This window comes from Haemaphysalis longicornis, unplaced genomic scaffold (assembly GCF_048455015.1).
Source record: "Haemaphysalis longicornis isolate Haplotype H1 unplaced genomic scaffold, Haemaphysalis longicornis Haplotype H1 scaffold_9, whole genome shotgun sequence".
Classification (NCBI taxonomy): Eukaryota; Metazoa; Arthropoda; class Arachnida; order Ixodida; family Ixodidae; genus Haemaphysalis; species Haemaphysalis longicornis.
Window position 1 is genome coordinate 100665398 of NW_027526460.1, and position 10600 is coordinate 100675997.

General features: G+C 46.7%; 1 protein-coding gene across 1 annotated transcript; it reads right to left on the reverse strand.

Moving 5' to 3' along the window:
* Window positions 1-335: 335 nt before the first annotated feature.
* Window positions 336-10020, reverse strand: LOC144153645 (scoloptoxin SSD976-like). The gene is made up of 6 exons (XM_077685297.1): window positions 9749-10020; window positions 8888-8975; window positions 6077-6222; window positions 3415-3506; window positions 1758-1867; window positions 336-473 (listed from the first exon to the last, which is right to left on the reverse strand). Exons 1-6 carry the CDS (start codon window positions 9947-9949, stop codon window positions 385-387), a joined length of 726 nt encoding a protein of 241 aa, XP_077541423.1. The 5' UTR covers window positions 9950-10020; the 3' UTR covers window positions 336-384.
* Window positions 10021-10600: the final 580 nt, after the last annotated feature.

A 10600-nucleotide genomic window follows, 5' to 3' on the forward strand; every position in this document is an offset into this window, starting at 1 on the left:
AAAATAGGTGTGCCAACTCGGCTTCACACCGGTCCGGCTCCAAATACCGGCGTCACGAAGTTACCCCACGCATGGCGCATTTTGAGGCCCCTTATGCCAACTTTTCCTTATGTATGGTCTATTTACAACTGGCGCTATAAAAACCAAACTTTCCAATTGCGATTGCAATTCGACTGATGTTTACACGGCAGTTCAATTAGAATTTTCGCAGCAATAAAACAGCGTGCATTCACTCACCTGTTCCGTGACAGTTGCAGTAACAATTGTAGGACAGTAACACGTGACCCACAGGAGTAAAAAGCCAAAGATAACGAACTCATCCAGCCCATACGATGCTTTTATTATGTGGGGTGACATATTTACAAAATGTTCGTCTGAATGTATTCACTCCTGTTTTGCCGTTGTTTCATTGGACTTCTGCACCAGCCGATTGGGCTCTCCATCACCCCAAGGAAAGAAGCCCTTCCCTGTGCCTGGGAAGGTTTGGGAAAGCCGCGAGAATGGGCATCAGCAATACACACAAGTCACTACAACCAAAATTTCAAAGAACTGTTTTCCAGTAAGCGTTATGACTCGAGACAGAACGTCGTCTACTGCGCTTAATTAGCGAACGTAATCAAGGACAAAGGAAACGTTTAGCTGCATTCATTTCGTTAAACCTTCATCTAAAAGATTAACGTGTTCTCTTTTCGAAAGTACACTAGGTGCATTCTGACAGCTATAACAACTTCTCTTGTTCTCTTGTCCACGGGTACTGATGCTTACAAAAATACCGCATGGTAATAGCTGTAAATATATCCCTGTTTGGTGACTTGTTTTGACGTAGATTAGTTTAATTTCCCATCGCGTTTCGCCGGTGGCATGAACTATAGCCTGGGACTTTTGCCTACAGGGATGAAGTCAGGGATCCTTGAAGGTTTGCGTATGTAATCAAGTTTACCAGAGCGACCTTCCCTCAACAAACGTCAAATAAGCCGCCACACGAAAAGACCTACAGAGTAGATATCAGAGAAACATAGCGCCACGGCACTTGCTCGGCACGTTTTGTCTTTGGCAGGATGACGTAGGCCGCGTCATGGTGCTCAACTAGGGACACCACAGCAGGCGATTCAATAAACTGTTTACTAACTCACTGACTGTCATGAAGCAGAGCTAGTTGTTTAAACATCCGATTAAGTCGAGAAGATTATCTGTGAAACTAGAACAATCTAGCCGGAAGCCAAAATGTTTAGTGTCTTCTTTCATCAGAGAAGAAAATGGGGCTCGATGTAATTCCAGAAGAGCAAGCGGTTGTTCCAAATTGATCCCAAATAGAATTACCCGCCGCGGTGGCTCAGTGGCTAAGGCGTTGTGCTACTGAGCATGAGGTCGCGTGCTCGATTCCCGGCCACGGAGGCCGCTTTTCTGATGGAGGCGAAAAGCAAAAACGCCCGTGTGTACGAGATTTCGGCGCACGTTAAGGATCCCCAGTTGGTCAAAATTAATCCGCAGCCCTCCACTCCACGTGCCTCATCGCCTGTGTTGCGTCGGCGAGTTAAACCCTACAGTAAATCGGATCCTAAATAGAATTAGATAACCATGCGGTGTAAGGCAACGGCAGCCAAACACCGACAAAGCGATCACAACGCATAGTTCCCAGAATTGTAGACGAACGCTAAACATTAGACAAGTTTAGCCAAAGCTGGTTGCATGGGTACGAATCAATTCAAATGCCTGGAAGGCGGGACAATTCACAACCATTAAGCATGTACACTTACCACACAGGTGCGGTGTAATCTGGCCGTCCTGTGGTTCGCATGGAATACCTTCTGGGCACTGCGAGCAGGACCCTCCTTGGAGGTACACCGGCTGACCGCCCATGTTGCCTCTAGAGACGGAAGGGGAGCAGAAAGATTGAGAAGCACGTTAAAAGGCAGGCCGTTTTGTTCTCTGGCAACCAAATTGCAGGGCGATGATTTAAGTGGCCTACACGTAATCTCCAGATGGCAAAACTCGACATCCCATAACTGCGTAAAACGAAGACGGAGGAGCCCGCTACGCCATCGGCATGCCTACGCATTCGTCATTAGTAAAGTATATAAGTTATTTAGGACGCCGGACACCACTAACTTTTACGGCTTGCTCATATATGAGGCTCTCCACCTTCTTGAATGGCAAGTACTACGGAGACTGGTGGCATCACCCCTGCGTCCCCTTTTAACTTTTAGGGTTGACACTATACGCGTGTTCTCGTTTGTTAGCCCTTCTCATCGACGCCAATGATGACGCGAAGTTTACTACGGCAAAACGTCAGGTTGGCGGATTTCTTATTTCCCGCGTATATGAATACTAATAATGACGATACAGTGTCCGAACATGAAGTGGCACGTTGGCACACACGGGGATTGCGGCAGGCGCGAGCACGTTACACTTGTACCACCATGCTGGCCTTCGCGCCGCTCTTGACCGCCACTAATAATCCCTGAAGGTCGGCTTTCCCTTTAGCAACAATTATCATGAAAGATGTTTCAGGCCCTTTGAACTGCATAAACAGGGCAGTGCAAGCTGTTGTAGGTTGCTTGAAGGACCCCTGACAACAGGTTTTATTTTTATACCTACTTTTTGTGTATGTGTGTGGGGGTACGTCCGACGCTTTTTATTTTATTTTTACTTCTTTAGCCTTTAACCAACATTCCATACTCTCCGGCCATCTGAAGTATCAAGCGAAAAATTGTGGAGTCCAGACCTCGACAGTCTTAATAAAGAATGGCAGTAAAGTGGCTAGTTGCACAATTTGGTACGGCTTGATGGTATAGCTACAGCACAAAAGACAAGATGCAAAAGACCCAGCCCTCGTCCTGTGTTCTCTTCTTTTGTATATTGTCTTTTCAGCTGTGGCTATACCATCAATTATTAAACCATTCTCTCCTCCTCCTCTACACACACGCGTGGACACGAGTTGCTTAACGGGTAGTCTCAAAACTGATATGTATTTGTAATGCTACGATAAATCCAGACACTTCTCACCACTTGACGTTTGTGGTGAATGCTTTCACTCTCGTCTTTCATGTCTTCTGTAATCATCCACTTTTTGTATCCGTGTATCTCGCACACTTCACCCAGTGGGAACTATCAGGGCAAAGATTAGCAACCCAAAACAACCTGTTCTTCCTTCTGTAAAGTTTTGCCGCTCTTGCTGCTTTTCGTGATCAGTAAATAATTGATCCGCACAAGATTAACGTAACAAAAAAAGCAGCCAATTTCAGCTAACGCTCCCCTTGGCGTGCACACGTAGTTCCCTGAAACGCTTCAGCTAAAATCTGATTGAGCATATAAAGAATTTACCATACAAATGAACCGATGAGTTCCGTTTATCGATCCTTCTCTCACTTTTGCTTTGTAAACACTGGGCAACGAATAAGACCGTGACCTTACCCAGGCGCGTAGTTGCAGACCATGTACCGTCCTCCAAGGTTCGGGCACTCCGTGACGCCGCAGCCTATCTTGGCGTTACTGGACCAGACCATCTGCGCATATAGCGAGGTGTTGTGGTATTATGGCCGGAGAAAGTGGGAGTTCATGCAATAAAATACAGGTAAAACTAACAAAAGACAGCAACAAAGAAAGCAACTGGATTCCACGGGGTAGTACAGCCAGCGGAGTTGGCAGCAAATTGTGATAACAGAAGGGATACATGTAACTTCGACCACAAGATTGCAGTATCTCTGGCTAAAAAGTTTTGTTTTTTCACACGGTAACTTCTTATCAGGAAGTAAAACAAATGAGAGAACATTCTGAATCTATTGAAAAGAAACATAACCCATTCGGCATGTATTTAGTGATTGTGATAGTTGTCGTCCGAACGCGTACGAGAAAATTCTCTACTTTCTAGAGGCCCTAGAATTGTGAAATATTGATGTCAAAGCAAATTTGAAAGACGTGGAGATGGCACCGAAGAGATGATTGAGGCGGCGCAGGAAACGCATTAAAGATCCATAGCAGCGGTAAAAAATAAATTTACCTGCGCCCCTTGCAAACTTCAGCGCTAAAAAGAGGATAACGTGCCAAATTCCCTCTTGAACAACCTAACTACGGCATGGTGCGTTTCGCCACTGTTGAGAGCTGTATGAACAGCACCATAATTATGATGTTCTGTATTATGTTGTAAATGGGAGCAAAAGCTCTGACGAAAGAAACACCGATGGTCTAATGACGAGCTGACAGGTGGAACAATTGGTTACGACCTGCCAGAAAGTGCTGTTCCTGGATTCCGAAATCTAAATCGGCTCAGCGTGTGCTGCAACTTTCGGGACCCGCAAAAATTCACTCGTAAGTGGTTTACTATACCTGCTAGAGTACCGCGTGTAAGACGTCGGTCATAGGCAAAGCCCAGCTTCGTAACGCTCAGCATTAAGTGTCCATTTTTCGAAAATGTTCGCTTTTAAACGCCAATGCCACATTGGAGTGACGATGTGCAGTTTTCAAATAGCATCGGTATGAACTCGAACGGGTTAATGCACAATGTGCCCCACAATGCTTGCACAGTGTGTGCCTGCATACGATGTTCATATTTCAGCTTTGTACGCCGAAGATACACCTTGACTACGAACCGCGTTGTAGAGGATGCCAACAGTTTAATTTATAACACCTGGGGGCCCATGACCGGGGGTCCATCATCCTGACTGACTCTCGGTCTGCCCTCCTCCGTCTAAGAGCTGCCGACCAGCCAGCCAGCTCCAGCGGCTATGTGGAGCGGTCGCTGGCGGCCAAGCTCCATGCAGTGGACTCCCAGGGGTGTCCACTGCGACTTCACTGGCTACAATCGCACGTGGGCATCACGGGCAACGAGGGTGCAGACGCCCTAGCCAAGGGCGCTGCTCGCCAGACAGGGGTATCTGCCTCTCGGGATGTGGTGTCATTCGACGCTGCAAGGACTATCCTGGCCCGAGTGGTGGAGGGTCAACAACCAGATGCTCGAGTGGTCAGTGGTCAGGCTCCACGGCTCCTGCCCGGCCGCATCATTAGAGACGCCCGGTCGCTCCTGCTTCGCCTGCGGCTTAATTGCTGGAACGTGGGAGCCCGCCCGCACCACCAGGGCCGCCGGGCGTCCCCCACCTGCGCCGACTGCCCAGAGCCCGAGACGCTCGAGCACTTACTGTGCTCTTGAGCACTTACTGTGCTCTTGGGTGTACAAGCCACAAGCTGGAAGACTCCTGTTCCCCACGGAATCGGACGCTTTACGACGGGAGGTCATTCAGCACCTCCTCAACTTCCTAGTTGTGACAGGAGTAGTTCAGCGCTTGTAGCCGTCGCGCCTTGGACGAAAGGAACGCTACATAGACTGTGCCCCGGCCACTCTCTTCCTTCATTCCTCTTTCTCTCTTCCTATCCTTTGAAACCCCCCTTCTCTTCCCTGGACTGGGTTGTATGAGGGTGAACTCTCAGACAGAGTTCAACAATATCCCCAGCTCTTTTCTCTTCCCTTCTTTCTTAATAAATCACCAACACCCCACCACCTGGCACCCCTAACGCCTGGCACCCCTAACCACCTGGCACCCCTAACCTGGCACCCCTAACGAGCGACACTTCTCGTGTCCATCAGAAGGACAGCCGCCCTATCTGAGATCCAACCGTTGTCGTAGCGCTTGGCAACATAACGTCCTAGAAATTAATGGGCCGGTGTGGTTGTGTTAATTTTCATACTGCGTAAGAAACGCGGCCGCAAAGCTCGCAAATCCAGTAAAAAACTGAAGAGTTTCACCTAAGTCTTGTTAACTTTAATACAGGCTCTCGTGCTGTTAACATTAGGTAAATATTTTAACGAAGCCGAGTGACTCAACGGTGCATCGCTGAGTGCAATGAAGAATACATATTTTTGTCAGATTGCATAATGTATGAATAAATATATGAAGATTATCTTAAACTGACTTCAAACGCTTTATCTGGTAGGATTCAATTTACTTAAGTTCGGGATCCCTTGGAAACCACTCAATAGGTATAAATTACCAGCATAGCGTCAGACAACCTAATTGGAGAGTCCGCAAAAAGAGTTTTTATAAACACTGATAATAACCCCTACGTGTGCCACATGACTTACCTGGGTTAAGTGTCCGTTGCTTGGAGAAAAGTTGTAGTTGCTCACAATGTCGCCACCAACCTGCTCAAACTCGTTAAACCAGGCCATCATGGTGTTATCCCATTCGGCACCAGGCCCCAAGAATAGATTCTGGCCCATGAAGGTTTCTGTGTGATGCATACCAGTGCATAGAGAAAACAAGGTACTGTAGATGTCGCCGATGTCAGGAATATGCACTATTGGCAGAGGATCGCCCATTTACTTTTCTCGGGCTTCATGTATAAACCTACTGGAGTCCCCTTAAACATACCGTACGTATGGATGGATTTAGAATGTCAGAAAATAATCAGCAAAATGTATCTGGCACTTTAGCAGAACAGAGAGCATGCAACCCACTGGCTGCACTTGATTGATCTACTGGTGTAGGGGCTCATTTTTTCTGGGCTCTTGGACATGAACTGACATTACAGTTGTCATAACTGAGCAAGCTTTTATTACTGACAAACTCCTTGGTAGCATAGTTCGTACACTTATATTTTAGAAAACCACGCAAACATGGACAAATGTTGCCTTGCTTCTATCAGCTGTAACAACTTCCACTGAGGTATTGTTGTCCTTTGCGTCCTAAACTACAATGGTCTTGAAGTAATTTAAAAAGCCTAAAATATTTTCCGACCTACCAGAATTTATGGCACTTCAGCATGCACTAAAGCAGGCTTAGCAGCCTATTACTCTTTGGGCACAAATAGAACGGGCTTCAAATTCTTTCCTCGACTGATAATGAATACTTTAATCGAATTGGAGACCAAAAGCCAATGCGTTGATCTAGTTCATGCTGTAAAGTACGCAACGACCTGGTAGCAGCCACGGTGATTAGCCTGTTCATTGATGACGCCCATGAGAACATTTTACTAAACATAGAACGTGTTCTGTGTTTTCTTAGAGCTGAAAAACTACTCCATCTTTCCTTGACACGCTCTCAGTCCGCAACGTATATATCGCTCCATCGGCAAATATGTAAATACCCTGGGCTTTGCTCTCATTTGTTAATATGCAGCCTGAACCGATTGTTATTCGCAGCTTCTCTTTCTGGACATTTCAAACACCTATTCAATTTTAATAATATCGCAAGAAATTTGAACAGAAAATGAGAGCGATAACATCCTGAATTTACGGAAAATTTTATATGTTAGTTGCTCCAAACAGCGCAATATCGAGTAGAACAACTCCGCGATACCAAACATTTTAGGTTGCGTGTAAATATATATGAGAGATAATGATTACTGCGAAAATATGAATGCCTATTGGCGTCCGAACTGACGGTGGAACCAATACATTACTGACTTTGCCGGCTCTTGCAGCTTTGTGCAACTGGCAACCACACAGATGTCTTTTTTTAGCGAGTGCATCAGGGTTCTGCAACCAATGGTCGCTGTGAAGGTGGTTGGAAAACAAAGCTTTAAACGACACCCATAACAACTGCCCATGCGATGTCGCTTCGATTAACAAACATAGCTTTACAAAGCGTGAAACAGGAGATTCTGACAGCCGTTCCTGGATTTCATGGGGGCGGCGTCATGAGCGCAGCAGCGTCGCCCACAGCAGAGATAGATCGCGGACGCCACAGCTGTAACCCGGCCGTGCGTCGGCATATAGGAAACAGCGAGGAGCGTCTTTCTAACACGCGACACAAGCGGAGACCCCGAAACAATTCGGCATGTGAGCTTAGTGTTTCCCATTTATACCTATTTATACTAGTTTGTTTAGCAAGTTTGAGAATTTCAAAACGCTGAGGAAACTTTTATAATCGCTATTTATCAGAAGCAGATGCTCCTTTCGTCATTAGTAATACCTCATTAAACATAACCGAATTGGTATTCACCGATTTAGAAAACGGTGTTTAATTCCTGGCAAGCAGTGCGCTAAACGCAGTGTTTCTCCAGCGGCCAGATGCATGTATGTGGTCTCTACATTTTGCGTCCCCGCCCTGCAAACCAATACTTAACGTATTTTTCCCATACGAGCACATAATTCCATCGGGTTCTGTTTATCCAGGAAGGGCTGTCGAAAAAATTAATGAAGCCATGCGAAGGAAGCGCGCAATCATCTGGAAGCTGCGCCAAAACAAGCACAAAAGAACCGTCGCTAAAGCAGACGACAAAGCCGACGGAAGGGTTCCTCCGACGCGCGCGCCCGGGTGAGCATGGGGAACTCATGGTAATACCGCCCATTGGCCGCGCCTTCTACATTTTGCTCTGTAAGTGAAAAGCGCCCTCGTTCTCCCCGGGCGCATTTGGAGTTTGTTGTTCCGCACGCCACGTAAGAACCGTTGGCTGGTACAGGTAGAAAGCATTACTTTAAAAACGTCATTAAGCTCTGGAAAACAATACTGTTTTAGCATTGCCGAGAAATACACCCTTGTATTGGTTCGCCGAACAAAACAAAAAACATTCACGGCCGCTTCTTCGCTACACGACCACAGCTTACTGGTTATCTTTTTGCTTTAGCTGAAGAGCTAGAACAGTTATTTCAAATATGGGAGATATACCCGAGCGAAGGTTACACAGATAACAAACACAGAAACAGCATGGTACGTCATTGTTCTACTTGCTGAACTCCACCCCCGTAGTGTGTCTCTCGGAAATAGAAGAGCGCGGGGAAAACAGAATAACCGTTAAGCAATTGGTGTTAAGCATATTTCTACTATTCAAGCTTTGGGGTAATGGCTTGAGCCTGAAGTTTGAGGCTGTAGTTTGAACGTAGGAATCATTTTCCGAACTCTTCGATGCACCAGAATTTAAAAAATATAACGTGGACGAACAAAAAACTCACGGACTTGGCCGCATCCGTAGCAACCGTGTTGAAATTGGCAGCTTTCAGCGTGGACCTGTGCACGCCACGCCAAGTCAATATCGTAATTCTGAAAAATAAACGTGGTTCACGTCGGTAAGTCATCGCACAGCTACAAACAACACACACGGTAATCAGACAACATAAAAAAGCGAGGCTTCACGAGTTGACATGGCACACTCGTTGTGCCGAAGGGGAATTTCGACGTGCACTTCTCACGGCCCGGTACGACCTGACTGCCGTCTGTTGAGGCGGTGCAGTATGGGTTGGTGTGTTGCACGGACAGTAAGGTGTCTACGAGACGGGTGGGAAACGGACAACCCAATGTTTGTACCCTGGAAGAAAACTGTGATCTTTCAAAGTTTTGCTCACCTAATTGGCAGGGACGCGTGCAAAATCGCAAATTACAAGCGAATTTGTTTTGTTTCATGCACTGCGCGAAGCTTCGTTGGTCATCCTTCTTCATAGAGTGAAGGGGACTCAATTTCTGTTTGAAATGCCCCAACCCACAAATAAACAAGCTTATGGTGCATTTACGAGCACTTCGAAATTTTTATTGATCGGTTTTACCAACCAACATTGGCGGCTTACAGCACGATGGGTATAGGAATCATTAGGGAGAAAAATATGTATCTCGAAAAAACAACATGAGTACGCGAGAAGAGTCATGAAGTCGGGTGGGTGTCTGCTGATGTCAAATATTTGAAATACCCGTCGCTTAACAGAAATTTACACAAAGGAAACTTAATTTGCTTGCCTAGATAAACCCAAACGGTAACCTGCATTTTCTACATGGCTGACAACTACGAGATCACTTTCCTTCGCACGTGTCAGTGCACTCACCAGTCGAAGCATATCGGCCGCCGGGGGCAAGTTCCTCAAAGCGCCGGAGGCCACGATGCGTCGCAGCTGGTTGTGGAGGAGGGTGATGTGCCTGGCTTCCGCCGGGCTGACACGAAGCCAAACGGAGCCTTTGTGGGTTCCGTAGTCACCTGGCGGTACCACATTTATAGTGAGTGGGTTGGGCCAAACGATCGGCATCATCGTCGTCGCGCTCGTTGCCGTCTCTTGCCGCGAGCTTGGCTGCTCCGACAACGTGCCGCCGGCCAGTTGTAGATAGGATGCGGCAAGGAGGACGGCGGCCAGGAACGGCGTCGCTCGGTTGCTGCGGCAAGGTCGGAGATGATGAGGAGGAACCAATATTGTGGCGTTCCTAAACACTGAAGAGGAATTATGGAGGCCCAGTTTTTAAACAGGCTGAAAATAGTACAAATGCAATGGCTCTGTTGATCACCTCCATCTTTTGTGTTCTCCTTCAGTGTTTTGTTCAAATTAGTGAGTGAGTGAGTGAGTGAGTGAGTGAGTGAGTGAGTGAGTGAGTGAGTGAGTGAGTGAGTGAGTGAGTGAGTGAGTGAGTGAGTGAGTGAGTGAGTGAGTGAGTGAGTGAGTGAGTGGGCGGTTGAGTGAGTGAGTGAGTGAGTGGCTAGCCAATATATTTTAAACCAATCAAACAAACACGGAAGGGAGCAACCATGGGGAAAACAGGCAACTTGCTTCGTTCTCCAGACACTCCCCGAATAACCAAATCAACTTATTCTACCTCCTTGGCTTAGTTCTGGATAGAAGGGCCAAACACTACAATTTTCTCAACAAAACATTTTGCTGCTATTTGGTCAACGTTGCCATTTGGCGACA

Bases quoted from the DNA above. Each gene is read 5' to 3' on its own strand.
- LOC144153645 (XM_077685297.1), bottom strand. From the start codon at position 9,949: ATGATGCCGATCGTTTGGCCCAACCCACTCACTATAAATGTGGTACCG. The intron at 6,223-8,887 runs GTGAGTTTTTTG...TGCATCACACAG, and splicing joins CTACGGATGCGGCCAAGTCC to AAACCTTCATGGGCCAGAAT. The intron at 474-1,757 runs GTAAGTGTACAT...AAACCTTCCCAG, and splicing joins GATTACACCGCACCTGTGTG to GCACAGGGAAGGGCTTCTTT.